We start from the raw sequence: 21,794 nt of genomic DNA, 5'->3' as shown, positions 1-21,794 counted from the left end.
AATGGGGAGGGGTATACAAGGGTATACAGAGGATGAGATGGTGGGACAGTGTTCTCGAAGGGACCAGCATGAGTTTGACCAAACTGCGGGAAGCAGTGGAAGACAGGAGTGCCTGGCGTGCTCTGGTCCAGGGGGTCACAAAGAGGCGGACACGACTCAACAACAACAACAACATACAAGGGTTATACCAGTTCAACATGAGGTCCCCTTATCAGACACCTTTTTCAACTTCTTAAGTCCCCATCACTGAAAGAACAATGAAACTCTTGACATCTCCTTGCCCTCAGGACTTGGCTGGAGATGGGCTTTCAGAACACCTGACTTGCTCAACTGTCTCTTGTTGCCCCCTGGTCACTCCCTGGGTGGGGGCCCTGTCTGTGTGGCGGGATGCCCTGTTCCTGCTGCCTACAGTGACTTCCCGCTTCTTGGTTCATGGACGGCGGTGGAGCCCAAATTCACCTCATTTAAGGATCAAAATGGCGTTGGAATGAGGAGAGTCGGTTAAAGTATGGATTTTCTACGAACTCGAAAAGCTAGGTATCTTCCCTGAGCTGTCAGGTTGAAAGGATACATTCAGGCAAAATATTTGTAACATTGTAACAACTTTAAAGATGTGCCCCCCCCTGTAATTTCCGTAAGAAGAGCTACAATTCCCAGCACCCGGATTCAACTACAGCTCCTGCGGTTCTTTTTTTTGGGGGGGGGGGGGTCACGTGCACCAGATGAGTCTGCCCCCCCCTCCTCTCCAGTGGAGGATCTGCTCGGCTCTTCCTAGAGGGGCTGAGGAATCCCAGCCAGGTGGGCGGGGTATAAATATATTATTATTATTATTATTATTATTATTATTATTATTAATCAATCAATCAACCAACCATTACAGCTATCATTGTTCTTTTCCCTGGCCTCTCCTGCATGCCTGCTGGGCATTGGGTGATCCATGCCTTTTGTCTCCCGGCGAAGGACGCCAGACAAACTCAATTCACAGCCATGCTAGTCAGGGAGTCTTGTAAGCCAAGCCTGCCCTTATGATGTCTTTCAGGCCCAATGGAGACGCAGAGCAGGCGGGCCCTCGAGCCCGAGGCCCAATCGAAGCCAAAGACGCCCCAAGCGAGGCGGCCAATAGCGAGCCGGGCCTATCAGCGGAGGCGAGCGCCGTTTGTTGACGCCAAGGGCTCCGCCCCGAGGAACCTCACCCAACCGCTTGTCCGCCCGTGGCCAATGGCGAGAGAGGGAGGGCGGGCTCCCCCACCACAGGGAGCCAATGCGGCGGCGAGGACGCGGTCCGGCCAATAGGTTCTGGAGGAGGCGGGACTGGAGCTGCCCTGCGTCCAATGGCGTCGCGGCGGAGGCGGAGCAGCCCGCGGAAGCGGCCCTGAGCCCGGAAGGGAGCCGGTGGCGGCGAGGGGCGATGGCGGCGGCGGCGGCGGCGGCGGGGAGTCGCGCGGGCGGCGGGGCGGAGCTCGTGCAGCTGAACGTGGGCGGCCGGAGGCGAGTGCGGGGGGGGGGTCGGCGTCGCCATGGAGACCGCTTGGCCACGCCCCCTTGACGGGGGGGGGAGGCCCTCGAAAGGCGGCCAAGGCGCTAGTCCTCAGGGCCCCGCTTTCCTGCGCTCACGGCCCTGCCTCCTCCTTCTCCTTCTTCTGCAGGTTCAGCACCTCCCGCCAGACCCTCACCTGGATCCCGGATTCCTTCTTTTCCAGGTGCCAGGAGGGGGGGGGTCGGGGAGAAGAGCCCCTAAGGTCCTCTTTGAGCATTTACACCCCTCGTTATAAGAGTGGCCGCGGAAACCCAGCCGGATGGGCGGAGTATTATTATTATCAATAATAATAATACTATTTATTATTTATACCCCGCCCATCTGGCTGGGTTTCCCCAGCTACTCTTGGAAGCACCCAGCAGATTAAAAACAGAATAAAACATCAGTCATTAAAAACTTCCCTAAACAGGGCTGCCTTCAGATGTCTTCTAAAAGTGAGATTTATTTCTTTGACGTCCGGTGGGAGGGAGTGCCACAGGGGGGGAGCCACTGCTGAGAAGGCCCTCTGCCTGGTTCCCTGTAACTTCGCTTCTCGCAGTTGAAGGAACTGCCAGAAGACCCTTGAAGGTGGACCTCAGGGTGCGGGCTGAGCAATGGGGGTGGAGACGCTCCTTCAGGTATACAGGACTGAGGCCATTTAGGGCTTTCAAGGTCAGCACCAACACTTTGAATTGTGCTCAGAAACCTACTGGGAGCCAATGTCAGTCTTTCAAGTTCAGTGTTATGTGGTCTCGGCAGCCGCCCCCAGTCACCAGTCTAGCTGCCGCATTCTGGATTAGTTGTAGTTTCCGGGTAAAGCGCATTGCAGTAGTCCAAGCAGGAGATGCACCACTCTGGCCAGACAGTCTGCGGGCAGGGAGGGTCTCATCCTGCATACCAGATGGAGCTGGCAGGCAGCTGCCCTGGACACAGAATGGACCTGCACCTCCATGGACAGCTGTGAGTCCAGAATGACTCTGCGCACCTGGTCCTTCAGGATACAGTTGCCCCATTCAGGACCAGGGAGTCCCCCACACCTGTTGTTGGAGGCTGCCTGTCTTCAGCATCACTGGTCAGAAGGATGGGTCACAGGTATTACTTAAAAACTAATAAATTAAGGTGTAGCCCCATTGCAGGTATTTCTTGTCCTCTTGCGTGATGTGTGTGTTTGTGTAGCCCCACGTAGAGCCCCATCCGCTCTGGTCCTTGAGGAAGGGGGAAGCCCTGGGACCCCCTGCCCAGGGAATGCTGGCTGGGCTGCAGGGCGTCTCTCCCCTGGACTTGGAGGCCTCGTCAAGCAGTTCGGGGGGAGCACCAAGCAGCCTCCCCCCGAGGGTTGTCGCTGGGAGGAGGTTCAGGATGCTCGGTCCCCAAGAGCCCCATTTCCTGGGTTGCCCTGCAGAGCTGCCTCTGAGCAGCCAAGGGTCTCCGTGGTGAGAGGAGAGGCCACATGTTCAGCGGCGACAGGGGAAGCCAGCCTGACTCGTCCGCCTGGGCCGCCTTGAGCGCAGGCCTTCAGGGTGGCTCTGCCTCTCCAGCCTCGCTTGCCCTGATTCAGCAGCAGCCTCACCTGCATCTGTTTGACTTGCAGCCTCCTCAGCGGACGGATCTCCACCTTGAAGGATGAAACGGGGGCGGTGAGTGGCTCTGAGCTCCTTTTCCTTGCTCTGTTCCTGGAGAGCGGGATGAGGGTGGCACAGAGGGTGGCAGGAGGGGTAGATAACCTGGTGCCCTCTTGGACTGCAGCTCCCATCATCCCTGACCCCCCTAGCGAGGGGCTGGGGGGAGCTGGAGTCCAATATAGAATTTTAAAGGTGGAAGGGACCCCAAAGGGTCATTTCGTTCAGCCCCCTGCAATGCAGGAGTAGCAGCTGAATCATCTCTGATGGGTAGCCATCCAGCTTCTGTTTAAAAACCTCCAAGGAAGGAGAGTCTGCCACCTTCCCAGGGAGTCTGTCCCTCTGCCAAATGTCTCTTGCCGTCAGAAAGATCTTCCTAATGTTTGGAGGCCCCATGTTCCCTGTCCGTGCTGTGAGGAATTAAGTGAAATGAACACCCAGCACATCTGCGGAATCACATCTGCCTAAATGGGGAGGATGAGACTTCTTCCCCAAGAGCTGCTCTGGGCTCCATTCCTGTGGAGCATTTCTCAAGGCGGATGCAAGCATAATGAAGTTTTGATTGGTGGACTTGGCACTACTACAGAACTCAATCTTTTAGTGTGGCAACACTTTGGAACTCCCTGCCTGTTGACATCAGGCAAGCATGATGATTGTCTTTTTGGCACCTGCTAAAAACATTTTTGTTTAGACCAGCCTGTTCAGATGCTTAGAAAGTTCATGTGAGTTTTGATCCGTTTTTAGTCTGTTGTTAGATTCAGGTAGGTAGCCGTGTTGGTCTGACACAGTCGAAATAAATAAAATAAAATAAATAAATAAATGTCCAGTAGCACCTTAGTTGGTCTCTAAGGTGCTAGTGGACTTTTTTTTATTAATTTAGTCTATTGTTAGTTTTAACTTTTTGAATGTCTTAAATGATTGCTACTCATTTTTCTCAGTGATGCTTTTATTACTTTATTTTTTGGAAAACTACTTTGAGGTTCTTTTGACAATCCATTGGTATATAAATGTTATGAAATAAATACATAAATTATAAGCTGACTTTGGCAGCAGCCTCAATGGCAGCTGGGATGGTGCCCCACCCCTTTTCAGCGCACAAACTGTGTTTTTCTGTCTGCTACTCTGGCCTTCATCCCCCTTCTCACATCAGACTCTATGAGCAGCTTCTCTTCCCAGGGCTGCAGTCGCATTGCATGGCAGGAGAATCCCTTGGCTCGGCCTTTTTGGGACACACTGCAAGCTGCCTTGGTGCAAGTCTGCAGCCAAACACGCCCTGTCTCTTTCCTCCTAGATCTTCATCGACCGAGACCCCGATATCTTTGCCCCCATCCTCAACTTCCTCCGGACCAAAGAGCTTGACATCAGGTGCGGTAGGAAGACCTCAGCAGCCTCTCTAGGCTGGGCATGGAGCCGGGGGCTGGAGGGGGGTCTGTGTTGGTGCTCTGCTGTTCCAGCACTTTCTTTTGAGATTCCTTGGGAGGCAGGTTGTGCCGGATCAGGTCCAGCATCCTTTTCTCACAGTGGCTGACCAGATTATTGGAGGCGAATTTTCCCTGGTAGCAGACGACAGAACCACGAGACTGATGTAAAATACTCAAACAAGAGTTTTATTACGGCTACACAAACATGAAGCATGTGGATGTTCTCTTTCTCAGGCAGTTGCAAACTGCAACTTCTTCTCTCTTCATTCACATCACCAGCTGTGCCTAATTAGCCGGAAAACCACACCCAGAACTCATAGAAAAAGTCCTTAAAATTATCTGCACCCTTATCCTTCGTGACAAATGATACTGAACACAGATGCCGGGAAAACCCACAAGTGAAATCTGAGCCCTCTCCTCCTCCGTGAATTTGTCCAGTCCTCTTGTTAAGCCATCCAGGCTGGTGGCCATCAGTTCCACAGTTTAACTCTGCTGCGTCAAGCAGGACTTCGTTTTCTCTGTCCTGAAACTCCCAGCCTTCAGCTTCACTGCATCTCCAAGAGTTCTAGAGTTAGGAGAGATGGAGATGCCTAATCTTATAAGCCTCTGTCATGCCACCTCTTTCTTGTCAATTCTCTAAACAAAAAATTCCGAATGCTTCAACCTTTCTTCCTAGCCCTCAGTTTCCCTCTGGCCTTTTTGGCAGATGGGGTGGGTGTCTTCCATGCAAACTTGGGGGGATGAGGCTCCCTGGTGACCTTTCTCTTTGTGCCCCCAGGAGGACCAACGTTTCACTGCTCCTGCACGAAGCGCAGTTCTACGGGATCACACCGCTAGGTATGCACAAAGGGAGATCCGACTCGCCTTGGCAGCACGTGGTTTGTTGTTGTTTTTGCAAAGTCTGAATTTTGGGGGTGGGTGGGGCTTGCACCATGTTGTGGTCCCAAATACTTGGTGCTTTGGTGATTTGTCTCTGCTCTCCCTGCTTTAATTTTCTGTTCCAGCCCCCGCCCCCCGCTGCACTCTGAGCCACATCCAGAGAGGTAGCAGGGCTGGGCGGGCGAGGGGCCTCAGTGCCCCCCAGGGTCAAAGGCCACGGTGGGCTGAGCTGATCCTCTTCCTTGCTTCCCTTGTGTCTAGTGCGCCGCCTGCAGTTACGCGAGGAGCTGGAGCGCTCGTCCTGCGGGAGTGTCCTTTTCAATGGCTACCTGCCGCCACCAGGTAGGAGGCAGGGCACACCTGGGGAAGGGAGGGGGGCTTTGCAGGACTTTGGGTTTACTTATTTATTCCATAAAATTTGCACACCACTTGATTGATCAGTAACCCTCAAAGCAGTTTATCAAAGGATAAAACAATGTTATCAAGCAAAATCTACAATACTTGGCCAACTCCCAAGAGACTGCGACCTACTCACAAAATTAAAAACTGGCAGTGAGCTTCTTTGAGGGGAGAGCCAGTGATCTATCACAGACGTCCAGTGCTCTGTCAGTAGATCACGATCTACCTGCTGGACGTCCCTGCTTTAAAATATGCAAAGCAGATTAAAACTTGCATGGACTTTCTAAGCGCCTGGGCAGGCTTGTCTAAACAGTGAATGATTTTAGCAAGTGCCCGGAAGTGTGTCTGCCTGACGTCAAGGGGCAGGGAGTTCCAAAGTGCAGGTGCTGCCAGACTAAAAGATTGATTTCTTATAAACACGGAACAGGGATTATGTGGCACCTGTAAGTGGTGCCAGTTCGCCAGTTTAAGTGGTCAGGTGGGCACAAGAGGGGTGAGGAGATCCTGCAGGTAAACTTGTCCTAAGTGGTTAAGGGCTTTGCGTACTAACACCTTGAGCAGCCCGTGGCAAATGGGCAACCAGCGCTGACCTCTGAGCACCAAAGGCGGGATATGCTGGCCAGGCCTCCCTCGTGCTGCAGTAATTTGGGCTGGGGGTGGAGGTCCCGGTGCCCATGACTAAGGCTGGGGCAGCTCTGCCTCCCCCCCCCCCCCACTTCGCCCTCTTGCTCAGCCATCCTCACCCCTCCTCCTCTCCTTCCCAGTCTTCCCTGCGAAACGGAGGAACCGCCACAGTGTCACGGGAGCACAGCTGGCGGCACGCGCGGCAAACCTCTCGGAGCGGGGCCTGGTGCGCCGGAGCAACACCATGCCCCCCAACCTGGGGAACGCGGGGCTCCTGGGGCGGCTGCTGGAGGAGAGGGCCTCAGCCACAGGTACGTGCCACTCCGGGGAGATGGGGGAAGAAGGGGCTGCCAGCAGGAGGGAGTTTGGGTCTGGGTCTCAGATGCTGTGGGGGGGGGTCTCCCTTGCCCCACCCTCTCTGCTGTCAAACGGGGGCAACAACCAGGGAACTGCACACCTCCCATGTTCCCACTTCCGGGGTCAGTGGTTCCCTGAGTGGGTGGCATAGTCCTGTGGGGGGCAGTGTGGTATAGTGGTTAAGAGCGGTAGACTCGTAATCTGGGGAACCGGGTTCGTGTCTCTGCTCCTCCACCTGCAGCTGCTGGGTGACCTTGGGCCAGTCACACTTTTCTGAAGTCTCTCAGCCCCACTCACCTCACAGAGTGTTTGTTGTGGGGAGGAAGGGAAAGGAGAATGTGAGCCGCTTTGAGACTCCTTCGGGTATTGATAAAGTGGAATATCAAATCCAAACTCTTCCCCAAACTCTACAAAGTATATACGTGTTGATCTATCCCATATGGGGATAATCCCAGTGTCCTCTGTTGGCTGGAAGCTAACAGAGCATCTCTAGCTAAAAAACTGTTCCAACGATGGAGGAAGTCAAAAAGAGAGAGTGTGCTGCATGCCTTGTCCTTTTGTTACCTGGACAGGTAAGGTCACACCCACCTCTAGTCACATGCAAAGGAAGGATGTCCCAGCCAGGAGGAAACAGGAAGTTTTCGACTGGCTGGTCCAAACATCCCCTTGCATGTCCACTCTAGCAAAACAAGGAATGTTGTACTTGACTGCTACTTATGTATCACATCCCACATCCATCCCAAATGAGGCATCTTTATCCCCTGGGATCTGACCAGGCGAGGCTGGGGAGCTGGCCTGTGGTGATCCCAGTTCCCCTTTTCCACTGGCCCCGGGTGCCAGAAGGGGGATGTCCCACAAGGGAACAGCCAGGAAGGGGAGGGGGCCTTGCTCGGCATCTCTCTTTGTGTCCACCTCTTTCCTCCAGGAGGGACCGGTGACCCTGGCGTGGTGCGTCTGGTGTGTGGGCACCACAACTGGATTGCGGTGGCCTTTGCTCAGTTCTTTGTCTGCTACCGGTGAGTGGCCCTCTTGGGCATGGGGAGGCAAACTAAGGCCCGGGGGTCAGATCCAGCCCAATCGCCTTCTCATTCCGGCCCACGGACGGTCCGGGTATCAGCGTGTTTTTACTTGAGTAGAATGTGCCCTTTTATTTAAAACACATCTCTGGGTTATTTGTGGGGCATAGGAATTTGTTCATTTCCCCCCCCAAAATGTAGTCCGGCCCCCCACAAGGTCTGAGGGACAGTGGACCGCCCCATGCTGAAAAAGTTTGCTGACCCCTGCTCTTGGGCCTCCCCAGCCCAGAGGTTCAGCTGGATGCTCTGGGGTCCAAGAGCCCCCTCCTTCCCAGCCCCCCACCCCGCTGCCTGACTGCTTTCTCTGCCCCCTAGGATGAAAGAGACGTCTGGCTGGCAGCTGGCTTTCTGCAGCCCCCGGCTGGACTGGGTCATTGAGCGGTTGGCGCTGAACGCCCGGGTGCTGGGGGGCTCCCTGGGGGACAGCGACAAGATGGTGGCAGCCGCCTCCTGCAGCGAGATCCTCCTCTGGGCTCTGCAGCCCGACGGGAACGGCACAGAGATTGGTGAGGCCTGGCAGCCCCTCCGGGGGTCACTTCAGGGCGGGAACAGGCAGCCTCTAGTTGGGGGAGCTCACAGGCACTGCCCAGGGCCAAGTGGAATGGCACTTAGGTCCAGCCTCGGAGTTTCAGCCCCCAAGCCCTGCTGCCCCCTGGCATTGTCCCAGCCCCAAGCCCAGTGAGCTCCCAGTCCTGGGCTCTAGCAGCTGATGTGGGGATAGCCACTGGATTAGATGTCTCCCCCCTCCAAGGCTGGTTAGCGATATATCATTTTAATATCATCTTCATTTAGACCATAACATGCTGTAAATTTTATGGAAATATAGGCAGATAAATTGTAAACAGATCAGAACATCGGCAGGATTATTGTAATAACCTGCAGTTTCATAAGAGTATATATTTTAAGTAGATGGATAAAGGTTTCTGTTTATCTTATCCTCAATTTTGCCTGGGGAGGGGGCATCAGGAAGGTGTTCGTCCTCTCATTGGTACATGAGAGGAAAGGAAACCCTGTCTCTTCGAAATTTCCTTTCTTGCAGTGCCTCTCTGTGTTGCTTCACATCCCACAAACACCGATCTCCCGTGAGACCTTTAAAAGGGGGCTGGGCGGGTCTGTAGGTGCCCCAAAGGCTACCCCTCCTGCCTCTGGAGGTTGGGGGAGGCCCCCCTTGTGCCTTTCATGCCCCACTTTGGGACTTCCCCTTTGGCCCTCTTCTCCTGGTCTGATCCAATGGGAATGTTCCTCGGACTCTCTCTCTTTCCCTCTAGGCGTCTTCCACCTAGGAGTCCCCGTGGAGGGTCTGTTCTTCGTGGGCAGCCAGCTCATCGCCACCAGCCACACGGGGAAGATTGGCGTCTGGAACGCAGTCACCAAACACTGGCAGGTGGGCAGGCGGTCCAGCGCCCGCTCTCTGGGTGAAGGGTGGCAGGGGCTGCGGCTGCAGACTTCCTCTCCTGGAACCCGCCTCCAGAGCTTGTCAGCAGCATCTGGTCAGGGGAGAAAAAGGTGGTAGGTGGGGGGGGTCTCGGGGTCTCGGCTCCTCTTGAGTACCACGTGCAGTTTCTGGGAGGACCCTAAGCAGGTCAAGTCTTTCCCCCCCAAAAAAGTGTCTATTGATATATTTATTTTGTGAATTGTTTCCCATGGCTTCTCCTGTGGGAATGTTCAGGGTGGCAGGAGAGGATATATTGTTTATTAATATCCTTTCTAACTTGCGCTAGCAAGTTTCTTTACTTAGCAGAGTTTACATTCCCCTTTTTACATGTACAGCACATGGCTGGCTGCAGGCTCGTGTGAGCCTCTCACTATTATACAATTCAGTCTGTCTCAGATTGAATTGCACGTTCCTGGTAAGTTCCCTTGAATCCCTCTTAAAAGAATAAAGATGCCACAATCTTATTCAAAGTCAATAAGAGAAGTTTACTCACATCAGTTCACAGTTGGATCCCTGAAGGCAGTATTAGTAACAAATATGTACATGTGGATCTATGCCATATAGGGGAATAATCCCAGTGCTTCTGCTAGCTGAGAGCCAGCAGAGCAGTCCTAGCTAGAAGCTGGTCAAACAAAGAAGGAAGTCAAGAAGAAGGAAGGGTGCTGCGTGACTTGTCCTTTTGTTGCCTGGACAGGTGAGGTCACGCGCACCTCTAGTCACCTGCAAAGGAAGGATGCTCCAGGCCAGGAGGAACAGGAAGTTTTGACTGGCAGAACCAAACATTCCCTCGCATGTCTTCTCTAGCATTACAAGAATGTTGTACTTGACTGCCTCTCATGGATCACATCCCACATTTCCCTCACCTCATCCACAGCCTCACAGGTGCATCATTGCGGCCGGCCTCCTCTGGCTCCCCATTTGCTGTCCTCCAAATAGAATCAGAGAATTGTAGAGTGGAAAGGGAGCCGAGGGCCACCTAGCCCAGCCCTCTGCAATGCAAGGATTGCAGCTAGAACACCCACGACAGAGGGCCACTCAGCCTCTGTTTCAAGCCCATCCCCTTCCCAGGTTGTCCGTTCCACTGTCAAATGGATCTTCCCAACGTTTGTCCTAAGATTTAGTCTGAAACTCCTTTCTTGCAACTGAAAGCCATTGGTTCAGGTCCTGCCCCCTGGGAGAGCAAGAAACAAGCCCTTCAGATAGTTGGAGAGGGCTATGAGCTTGCCGTCTGCCTCCTGTTCGCCTCCCAGTTCTTTTTCTGACCGCTCTCCCCCTCCCTCCGGCCCCCACAGACTCAGGACATGGTCCCCATCAACAGCTACGATGCGGCCGGCTCCTTCTTGCTCCTGGGGTGCAACAACGGATCCATCTACTATGTAGGTGAGTGATGGGGAGGGGGCTCCTTGGCACGGAGGTCTCCTCCAGCCCTTTCCAGGGCCAACGGGAAGCCCGTGCTTCTGCGTGGAGGGAAAAGCGAGGGCCAGGCAGACAGGGCACCCAAACGCCACACGGTTTCTCCTCTCCGCCGAGACCGCATAACACCGGTCTTGAAAGACCTACATTGGCTCCCAGTACATTTCCGGGCACAATTCAAAGTGTTGGTGCTGACCTTGAAAGCCCTAAACAACCTCAAAGGCCCAGTAGACCTGAAGGAGCGTCTCCAACCCCATCATCCAGCCTGGACACTGAGGTCCAGCTCCGAGGGCCTTCTGGCGGTTCCCTCCCTGCGAGAAGTGAGGTTACAGGGAACCAGGCAGAGGGCCTTCTCGGTGGTGGCGCCTGCCCTGTGGAACATTCTCCCATCAGATGTCAAAGAAATTAACAACTATCTGACTTTTAGAAATTACCTGAAGGCAGCCCTGTTTAGGGAAGTTTTTAATGACTGATGTTTTAATGTATTTTTAATTTTCTTTTGGAAGCCGCCAAGAGTGGCTGAGGAAACCCAGCCAGATGGGCGAGGTATAAATAATAAATTTTTATTATTGTCCTCTTAGATGTGCAGAAGTTCCCACTGCGCATGAAGGACAACGACCTCCTGGTGACAGAGCTCTATCGCGATCCCTCGGAGGATGCCATCACCGCCCTCAGTGTCTACCTGACGCCCAAGAGCAGTAAGGGGCTCTCCTCCTCTTCCTCCTCCTCCTCCTCCTCTTCCTCCTCCTCCCCGCCCCCCCCCCCCATCTCTGCCTTCAGAGCTGGGCAAGGGGGGTCTGAGCAGCTAGCCCTTCTGCCCCCTTCTCCTCTACTTGCTTCAGCAATGTAGCCCTCCCCGGGGGCCATCTAGTCCAACCCCTGCAATGCAAGATTCTCAGCTGGATCATGTATGACAGGTGCCCATCCAACCTCTGCTTAAAAACCTCCATGGAAGGAGAGGCCACCACCTCCCCTTCCCAAACAGCTCCGGCTGCCAGGAAGTTCTTCCTAATGTTTGGTCAGATTGGACCATGGAGCCCCTGGGGTTCCCTTCCAACTCTGCGATTCTGTGGCTCCATGACTCTGGAATCTCCTTTACTGCCTTTTGAATCTGTTGGTTTGTAATGACCAATTAGGTTCTTTTAATCTGTTTAGGTCTTTAACGTAGATGAGACCCAGTACACCCTAGGAAAGCACAAGGCAACCTCAGACAACCAGTATTGGATTTTCTCTGTAATATTGCTTTATTGATTCCTAAGTAATTCACCTGTCAAGACAAGGAATATGGACTCAACCAGACATCCATTCATACGCCTTTCATACTCACCACTCTTCACTCTTCTCTGAATTGATCAGGTTCAGTAAGAGCCACGGGGGACAGCGCTGTCAAATGTCTGGCACACAACTTAGGCTGGAGGGCTTTGCCATATATACACCTCATTGTTCATCTGATGCTTGGCATTACACAACTCCTTACTCCTTGCTTTTGGCATCTCACATCCTTGTCCTTGGCATCATCTCACAACTCTTATCTTATGAGCTCCAAGGTCCTTCTGGCGGTTCCCTCATTGCGAGGCTACAGGGAACCAGGCAGAGGGCCTTCTCGGTGGTGGTGCCTGCCCTGTGGAGTGCTCTCCCAAGGAAATAAGCAGCTATCGTATTTTTAAAAGACATCTGAAGGCAGCCTGTTTAGGGAAGTTTTTAATATTTAATGCTGTATTGTTTTTAACACCCAATTGGGAGCCGCCCAGAGTGGCTGGGGAAACGCAGCCAGATGGGCGGGGTATAAATAATATATTATTATTATTACTATTATTATTACTATTATTATTATTATTATTATTATTATTACTATTACTATTATTATTATTATTAATAATACCTCAAAGGTCATGTTGTGTAGCCCATCTCCATGTCTCCTTGTATGTGCTGTTCTTGTACCGTTCCCAGCACACACTGTTTTTGCCAAAACATCACGATGTCTGCCGCATTCCATTAGCGCTTTTACAACACAGTTCGTGGACAGTTCCCTGACAGTTCCAAGACTTCGCATCCATTTTGCGGTGTTCTTCAGCCATCTTTAGGCCCATACAAACCATACCATTCGTCACAGGTTCGAGTCCTGCCCTCCGGAGATGGAGGATACAATCTTCTTCTGTGTACAGCCCTTCAGATATTTGAAGATGGCTCTCCTGTCATCTCTCAGTCTCCCCTTTCCCAGGCTAAGCGTCCCCAGCGCCCTTAGCTGTTCCTCTAAAGGCCTCCAAGCCCTCCCTGCATTGTGTCCTGGAGAGGACCTGGGTCTCCTGCCCCACTCCATCCAGCAAAGCCCCCCAGTCGCAGCCTGGTGGGGATCCCCCTCCAGGTCCCCATCACCCAGGGGCCGCAGTGAGCCATGAAGTTTGGGTGACCCCGGGGCCGCTTCCTTGTCTCCCAGGCAACAGCGGCAACTGGATAGAGATAGCCTACGGCACCAGCTCCGGCACGGTCCGCGTCATCGTCCAGCACCCGGAGACGGTCAGCTCGGGGCCCCAGCTCTTCCAGACCTTTGCCGTCCACCGCAGCCCCGTCACCAAGGTGATGCTCTCCGAAAGACACCTCATTTCAGGTACCGGGGAGGGGAGAGGGCGGCCGGGGGGGGTCTGGCAGCCAAAACGGTCGAGGGGATGAGGAAAGGTGGCTGTTTAGCTTAGGGAAAAGGAGAGGAAGAGGCAAGCAGATGGAAGGGTCTAAAACGGGTTGGCAAGGTTTGCCGGCCAGGGGCCGGATCATTCCCACAGAGATTGTCCGTGGGCCAGACTGGCCCAGTGCAACGCTGGAAATCGCGTCTGCACATGCCCAGACTCCGGAAATTGCGCCTGAGCAGGTGCAATTTATGGCGTCTGGACATGCGCAGATGTGACTTTTGGTATCTTGCCCCACCCTCCGGCCCTAGGAGTCCTCATAAGGGAGCTGTGTCTGGAGGAAGAACTGAGGGGAGAGACTCCATCAGGCAAGGCCTCCTTCCACCTGCCTTGCTCTTCCCTCTGCTTCTCAATGTGTATTGTATTGTTTTACGTACTGTAGTTTGCCGTTGTTTTATTGATTATAGTTTAGATATTATTGTAACTGTTGAATGGATTTCTGTTTAACTTTTATATGTTGATATATTTATTTTATACTATTCTAATTGATTGTTGAATGTTACTTTTTTGATGTAGGCTGCCTATTTTAAAGTTACGTTTTATGATCACATTTTTGTATTTCATTAGATTGTTAGATGTACGTTTTTTGTTTTTTTCAGCTTGTGTACCACCTTGAGTACTGTAAGATAGAAAGGCGGGATACAAATTTAAAATGATGGTGGTGATGGTATCTGCGCATGTGCAGATGTGATTTCAGGCGTCGCTCGGCGAGTCCCTGCACTGGTTTAGCACAGCACGTGGGGGACTCGCTGAGTGGGCGGCTCAGTTTGGGGGCAGCTCAGGAGCCAGTAAAATGGTCTTTGTGGACCACATCTGGCCCATGGGCCGCACGTTGCCGCCCCCTGCTCCTTCTCCCGCGCCTCTCCTCTCTCCTCCCCAGTCTGCGCTGACAACAACCACGTCCGCACATGGACCGTGACCCGCTTCCGCGGCATGATCTCCACGCAGCCCGGCTCCACTCCGCTGGCCTCCTTCAAGATCCTCGCCCTGGAGTCGGTGGACGGGCACGGGGGCTGCAGCGCCGGCACTGACATTGGCAAGTGGGGGCTGGCTGGGGGGAGGGAGGGAGGGTTGGGCCCCCCAAGGGAGCTCCCCGCCATTGCCTTGCCAGGCCTGTGACCCCCCTCCCTTCTCTCTTGCAGGCCCCTTTGGGGAGCGGGACGATCAGCAAGTCTTCCTCCAGAGGGTGGTGCCAGACGCCAGCAAGCTCTACGTGCGACTCTCCTCCACCGGCAAGAGGTGGGTCAGGGGAAGCCCTCCTTGGTGCAGCAGCAACGCGGAGATAACCTGCGGAACTCCCTCCCCCAGGAGGCAGGGACCAAGCAGGGTGGCTTGGGAAGAGGGCTGGACAGATTCACCGAGGAGGAGAGGGCTATTGAGGGCCACTTGCTAGGACGGCTCTGTTCTGCCCTCCACGGTTGGAAGCAGGGATGCTTCTGAATCGCTGTTGCTGCAAACCGCAGGAGGGGAGAGAGGTACTCGTGCTCAGATCCCATGAGACTGGGGGATCCCATGAGTACTGTTTTGGGGGAACAGGATGTGGGCGGGTGTGGGGGACTCCCTGGTCCTGAATGGGGTAAGTGTGCCCCTGAAGGACCAGGTGCGCAGCCTGGGAGCCATTTTGGACTCACAGCTGTCCATGGAGGTGCAGGTCCATTCTGTGTCCAGGGCAGCTGCCTACCAGCTCCATCTGGTACGCAGGATGAGACCCTCCCTGCCAGTAGACTGTCTGGCCAGAGTGGTGCATGCTCTGGTTATCTCCCGCTTGGACTACTGCAATGCGCTTTACGTGGGGCTCCCTTTGAAGGTGACCCAGAAACTGCAACTAGTCCAGAATGTGGTAGCCAGACTGGTGACTAGGAGCAGCTGAGACAACATAACACCTGTCTTGAAAGACCTACGTTGGCTCCCAGTACGTTTCTGAGCACAATTCAAAGTGTTGTTGCTGACCTTTAAAGCCCTAAACGGCCTCGGTCCTGTATACCTGAAGGGGCGTCTCCACCTCCATCGTTCTGCCCAGACACTGAGGTCCAGCTCCGAGGGCCTTCTGGCGGTTCCCTTCCTGCAAGAAGCCAAGTTACAGGGAACCAGGCAGAGGGCCTTCTCGGTGGTGGTGCCTGCCCTGTGGAGTGCCCTCCCATCAGATGTTGAGGAAATAAGCAACCATCTGACTTTTAGAAGACATCTGAAGGCAGCCCTGTTTAGGGAAGTTTTTAATGTTTGATGAAGTATTGTATTTTAATGTTTGGTTGGGAGCTGCCCAGTGTGGCTGCGGAAACCCAGCCAGATGAGCTGGGTATAAATTATTATTATTATTATTATTATTATTATTATTATTATTATTATTATTATTATTATCATCCTCTGGTTGGTCTCTGTGAAAACAGGATGCTGGCCTACATGAGCCAGCCTCTTTCTCTGTTCTTATGGAGCCTCCAGGTCCAGAAGCAGTCTACATGTATTCCCAGCTTCTCAGGGGTGTTTGGAGGCTGGACTGGATGGGCCCCCTTTGTCCCTGACCCCTTCTTTCTTCTCCCCCCTGCCCTCCGCAGGATCTGCGAGGTGCGCTCTGTCGACGGGTCCCCCATCACGGCCTTCGCGGTGCAGGAGTGCGAGGGCTCCAGCCGCATCGGCTCCCGCCCCCGCCGCTACCTCTTCACCGGCCACACCAACGGCAGCCTGCAGATGTGGGACCTCACCACCGCCATGGAGGTGGTGGGCCAGCCGGCAGGTGAGCCAGGCGGGGCGGGGGGCAGCGGGGCTGGTAGTCCCCCGACAGGAGGGCCCAGGTGCGGCCTTGGTGCCTGTCACGTGGGGAGGAATCGACTGACGAGCCATGTGGGGGTCTGGAGGCCGGGTGCCATGGCCGGGTTCTGCCAGGCAGCGCAGGGCACTTCTGGCCCTCTCTTGCTTCCTCTCTGGGCTGGGGCTTTTCTCGTAGAGTTTGAAGAGCCCCCCAGGGGTCATCTGTCCCAACCCCTTGCAATGCAAGGAGCACAGCTCTAGAATCCCTGACAGGCGGCCGCCCAACTTCCAAGGAGAGTCCACTGCGCCCGGGGGGCACACGCAGCCCCCAGAATGGGACAGACCTCTCCGGGCGTCTTCCTGATGAAGCACAGCCTGGGACATTCACAAATCAGTCCCGGTGCGCACCAGCGGCACAGATCAAAAGACATATGCATGCTCGCTCAGCAGAGTATAGCAGAAACAAACGTGGAGAGTGAACGTAGAATTCTAAGGGATTTATTAAACAACATATACAAGACAGAGCAAGTATGGCATCCTCTCACTTCCCCACGAGAGAGAGAATAAAGAAAAGTACAAAAGGACAGCACAGCGGAAGGGAGATAAGACTGACTTCCGTTCTCACACTTTCCAAGCCTAGATAGTAAACACAGACGTGTGATGTAAAAATCACACATCCAGCAACGGAGGAGTGAAATTCTAACACTCCCGAGATCACAATCATGTAATTGTCTTCTTTGGCAATCCCTCATAGCTGAGTAAGATTGTCTTCCATGAACACGGCCTTAACAGTGAGTCCGTAAGTGACTGTGGAGGCCAATTCCCGATCCACACGTCCTTCCACAGTGGGGGCATTGGTCTCCGGGCGGGAGTTGATCACTGTGTGGATTTGCCAAGCCTGCCTTCCTCTTTGCACGTTTCTCCCTTGTGTCCTGAGTTCGAGTATCTTCAAAGCCCAGGACACCTTTGGGAAAGGCTGTTCTCCAACTGGAGCGCTTGCAGGCCAGTGTTTCCCAAATGTTGGTGTTTATACTACATTTTTTTAGATTTGCCTTGAGAGAGTCTTTGAAGCTCTTTTGTTGACCACCAGCATTACGCTTTCCATTTTTAAGTTTGGAATAGAGTAGTTGCTTTGGAAGACAATAATCAGGCATCCAGACAACATGACCACTCCAACAAAGTTGGATGTTGTAGAGTAGGAAGGGACCCCCAAGGCAAGGGTCGTCTCGTTCTGCCCCCTGCAATGGAGAAATCTCCACTTAAGCATCCAGGACAGATGACCGTCCGACCTCTGCTTAAAAACCTCCATGGAAGGAGAGGCCACCACCTCCTGAGGGAGCCTGTTCCACCGTCAAACCTCTCATTCCCTCAGAAAGTTCTTCCTGATGTTGAACCGGAATCTCCTTCCCTGTGACCTGAAGCCACGGGTTCGAGTCCTCCCCTCCAGAGCAGGAGGAAACCAGCTCGTTCCCTCTTCCGTGGGGATCTCCTCTCAGTCTCCTCTTTTCCAGGCTAACCCCCCCCCACCTGCTTCAGCCGCTCCTCCCCAGGGTTACTTTCCTGCAATGGCTGTGCCACTCACCAGCCCCTGGCACAGGCAGGCTGGTCACTTGCTGGGCCCATAAATTCCTCCTTCCATCTCCCCCCCCCCTTTTCCTGCCTTCCTCAGACGCGGGGGGTCTCTCGGAGGAGGAGCTTCTGCAGGAACTGGAGCAGTGTGACTTGGCTCTCTCCCACTGCCTCGAGGCCCACCCGGCCAGGCCTTTGGCTCCCGGCAGCGCTCCTTGGACCGCCAGCACCAGGTAGAGATTGGCACTCTGCGTGGAGGGAGGGCAGAGAAAGCCGACCCCCAGCGCAGCCTCCTTGCCGAGGGCTCACAAGTCCAGGCTAGCGGCTCTTCCCGAGGGGCAGTGGAGGGCAGCTGCACCCCTGTGGGTCACTCGCTCCGCGTGGCATCTTCCTGACCAAGGCATACCGGAGGCAGTGGCTTCGAAAGAGGGCGGCACAAATTCATGGAGGGGGAGAGGGCAAAGGATGGCTGGCTGTGCTGGGCCTCTTCTGACTGCTGGTTGTTGGAAACCTCAGGAGGGAAGGGGGCTCCTGTGTTCAGGTTTCCCTTAATGGGCATCTGGTTGGCAGAGGCATAGCCCTTGCCCCCTTGGCAAGGAGATGTCTTGGTGCCTCTGAAGCCAGGAGAGACCATGGAGAGGAAACGCAACCAGTTTGCTTTGGGTGGCCTTGGCCAGCCTGACCCCCCCCCCTTGGTGTGCCCTGCTTGCTGGCCACGGGGAGCACAGGATGCTGGACCCGAGGGGCTCCCCTTGGCCTCATCCAGCTGCCAGGCTCTTCCTAGGGAGACCTATTGTGATAGCAGATCCTCCCTGCCCAGGAACAGTCTACCTCTGAATACCAGATAATACTTTCGCACTCGGGTCCTGTTTGGGGGTTTCTCTTGGAGGTGTCTGGTTGTGAGAAGAGGAGGCTGGGTGAGATGGACCCCTGGCCTGATCCTGCAGCCAGGCCCTTCTTGTGCCCTCCTTGCCCTCCCTCAGGGCACTCTAGCCTTCGTGGGAGCAGATTATATCTATATAAGGCTCCTTAAATTTTTCAAATATTTTCACAATAACCTTCAAATCAAATAATTATATTATTTCGTAAGTTAACTTCCCACCCTCACTTCCACCATGTTTATACTCAAATCTTTATTACTGCATTATTTATTACAATTATTTTGTCATTCCCCCCCCCCCCCCGCGCTGCTTTTATCTCAATTCCTGCCCGCAATTTCATTTGGCAGTAATATTTTTTCAAGATAGTCCACAAAAGGCCTCCATTCCTCTATAAAAGTTCCTCACTTTGTTCTCTTCATTTCACTGTCAGCTTTGCCATTTCTGCACAGTCCGTTACTTTCAGAAGACGCACTTCCTTTGGTGCAACCTTTTCTTCTTTCCATTTCCGCACATACGATATTCCAGCTGCTGTTGCCACATACCGTATTTTTTCCTCCTAAAAAGTAAGGGGAAATGTCTGTGCATCTTATGGAGCGAATGTGTGGTCCTTGGAGCCAAATTGCCCAGGGGCAAAAAGCAGATCGTGCTTCTTTTTTTTGAAAAAGGGAAGTGGGTGTTGAAACAAAGCCGCTAAGCAGCTGATCGGCAAGAGATCGGAGATAAGGGACGCTAGCAATAAAGGAGGCTGCCTGGGAGGGGGGAGGTAAAGACAGCAAACTTGCAGGGACGGACGGACAGGAAGACTAAAGCAATAAGGAGAGTTCTTGGTATGAGCTTTCGTGTGCATGCACACTTCGTCAGATATCTGACGAAGTGTGCATGCACACGAAAGCTCATACCAAGAACTAACTTAGTTGGTCTTTAAGGTGCTACTGGAAAGAAAAAATTTTTTTTGTTTTGACTATGGCAGACCAACACGGCTACCTATCTGTAACTGCAATAAGGAGAGAAATTAGAAGAAAAGGAGGAGCAAAAAACTGCTCCAGCTAAGGAAAAGACACTAAGGCAAACAAGAGGGAAGGGAGTGTTGTAAGGAAGCAGCTGATCGGTGGGATCGGGAGAGAGATAAGGGATGCTAGCGATAAAGGAGGCTGCCTGGGAGGGGGGAGGTAAAAGCACATGGATCCTCAGGATTTTTGCATTGGGTCACCCCAAATTCTCCATCAGATCACATAGCATGTCCATGGCTACAGCCTGCACCAAAAAATCACGCATCCATTGTTTCGTGGGGCCGCAATGGCACAAAATGTGGTTGCAAAGCATGGATCCATGCAGGATTTTTGCATTGGGCTACCCCAAACTCACCGTCAAATCACATATCATGTCTGTGGCCACAGCATGAACCATAAAAATCATACCTCCACTGTTTCGTTCAGAATATTTTTTTTCTTGTTTTCCTCCTCTAAAAACTAGGTGTGTCTTATGGTCAGGTGCGTCTTATGGAGCAAAAAATACAGTAACAAAAATAGTTTTGTCCTCTTCTTTGGAGCTTCCGGTCTTTGGGGAATGGCCCATTTTAACGTCTCCTTCCTTTCATTCCCCATAACCTGCCTTTGCTTCTTCTTCTTTCCCAGCAGCCTCCAGTGCCAAGACTCGGACGGCCCCCGGGACAAGGCGGCCAGGGGCTCCCCGGCCCCCGCCTGCCGCTTCGGCTGTGAGAACCCGCCCCCCCTGGACTCCCCCCACCTGCAGCGCGGAGACCCGGACCGCTGGCGCCTGAGCGGGAACTTTGTGGAGCGTTGCCAGGAACTTGCCCGCTCCTCTGGGCTGGCCCATCCGGACCCCCGGTGGGTCCCCAGGGAGCAGCAGGGGGCCAAGGCCAGGCGTGGCGCCGGGGGCCCTGCTAGCGGGGGGGCCACAGCGGCCCCGAGACCCCCCAGCCCAAGCCCCTCTCCCGGCGAGCCCCCCCTCCCGCTGGCCCCGTCCAAAGTGCGGCTCAGCGAGACCTCCTTCTGACCCTCCGCAAAAGGAGGCGTCTCTCCGACCAAAGACCCCTGTGCAGCCGGGGGGGGGCAGCCTTTGCTTCCGGCCTCCTGTGCCGCCGTGGGGAGGAGCGCAGGGCTGGCCTCTGAGCCCTCCTCTTCCTCCTGCCCACCCCCCAAAACGCTTGCACCTCTCTCCCCAAGTGACTTCCAGTCCTCTCAGGGTCTCCTTGCCCCCTTCTCCCCCAGCGCTGGGCGCTTTTCTCCCCAGCGAGGGATTTTGCACAGCTCTGCAGCAGCATCTATTGGAGGACCCTTCTCCTCCTCTGTGGGGAAGGCCCAGGGGGTGGGGGGGGTGGCTGTTGTCTCCCTCCCCCCCGCCCCCCCATTGACAAGCCAAAGCTCATTAATGCCTCTCTTTCTTGTATCAGTCTGAGACTGGCCATGCAATAAAATGTGGAAGGCTGCCTCTGTGGGTGTCTGGGGGGGGGGCTGGAGAAAGGAAGAAGAAATAAAAGAAAAAGAAGGAATTCCAGCTTCAGAATACCTCCTTCTTTATTGTTACATTCATAGCAGGCAGAGGGCCTTCTCGGTGGTGGCGCCCTCCCACCAGATGTCAAGGAAATAAACAACTATCTGACTTTTAGAAGACCTCTGAAGACAGCCCTGTTCAGGGAAATTCTTATGTTGGATGTTTTATCATGTTTTTAATATTCTGTTGGGAGCCGCCCAGAGTGGCTGGGGTATAAGTAATAAATTATTATCCTTATTTTATTACACCCCACTCCTTTTCCTCCAAGGGGGCACACGTGGTTCTCTCCCCCTCCTCCTCCAATCCCGTCTTCAACCCTGCGAGGCATGCCAGGCTGAGACAGACAGCAGCTGCCCCCCAAGGTCCCAGGTGTTCGGCTGAAGGGCTAGATTTGAACCCTGGTCCCCCAAGGGCCTAGCCTGGCACACTAACCGCTACACCTCACAGCCTGTGCAGTGGGGATGAAGGAACAAGCCCTGCGGCCGCCTGTGGAGCTGCTGTGATGTCACAGAAGCACAGAGGCCTTGGCTTCAGCATGTTGAGCTGGGCATGTGCGAGTCCTAGACATGTGGGGCAGGATGAAAGGGGCAGAAGGACACTCAGAGCTGAATGTGGTGTCTGGAGTGGGAGAGAGCACAAGTAGGGAAGTCCAGGGAGAAAAG

At 53.8% G+C, this 21,794-nt stretch overlaps 1 protein-coding gene across 2 annotated transcripts; it reads left to right on the top strand.

Annotated features, from left to right (window-relative positions):
- The first annotated feature begins 1,367 nt into the window (after nucleotides 1–1,367).
- On the top strand, nucleotides 1,368–21,251 carry SHKBP1 (SH3KBP1 binding protein 1). 2 transcript variants are annotated; one of them, XM_083627079.1, is made up of 18 exons: nucleotides 1,368–1,488; nucleotides 1,647–1,700; nucleotides 3,108–3,153; nucleotides 4,427–4,500; nucleotides 5,335–5,393; nucleotides 5,697–5,777; nucleotides 6,599–6,769; nucleotides 7,741–7,831; nucleotides 8,207–8,397; nucleotides 9,160–9,275; nucleotides 10,619–10,706; nucleotides 11,321–11,437; nucleotides 13,177–13,347; nucleotides 14,304–14,459; nucleotides 14,566–14,662; nucleotides 15,976–16,154; nucleotides 17,838–17,970; nucleotides 20,256–21,251. In XM_083627079.1, the coding sequence occupies exons 1-18, from the start codon at nucleotides 1,409–1,411 to the stop codon at nucleotides 20,632–20,634; spliced, it is 2,283 nt and encodes a 760-aa protein (XP_083483205.1). In that variant the 5' UTR covers nucleotides 1,368–1,408; the 3' UTR covers nucleotides 20,635–21,251. The 2 variants fall into 2 exon arrangements, with proteins under 2 accessions (XP_083483205.1, XP_083483204.1); XM_083627078.1 differs by having other exon boundaries at nucleotides 20,253–21,251.
- Nucleotides 21,252–21,794: the final 543 nt, after the last annotated feature.

Source organism: Podarcis filfolensis, assembly GCF_964270895.1.
Source record: "Podarcis filfolensis genome assembly, chromosome: 8".
In the NCBI taxonomy this organism is placed as follows: Eukaryota; Metazoa; Chordata; class Lepidosauria; order Squamata; family Lacertidae; genus Podarcis; species Podarcis filfolensis.
Note: the sequence above shows the minus strand (reverse complement) of the source record. Positions and strands in the feature narration are given on the sequence as shown.

Coding starts and splice junctions, on each gene's coding strand:
- SHKBP1 (XM_083627078.1), top strand. CDS start 1,409: ATGGCGGCGGCGGCGGCGGCGGCGGGGAGTCGCGCGGGCGGCGGGGCG. Junction 3,154..4,426: donor TGAAGGATGAAACGGGGGCG/GTGAGTGGCTCT, acceptor CTTTCCTCCTAG/ATCTTCATCGACCGAGACCC. Junction 7,832..8,206: donor CAGTTCTTTGTCTGCTACCG/GTGAGTGGCCCT, acceptor TCTGCCCCCTAG/GATGAAAGAGACGTCTGGCT.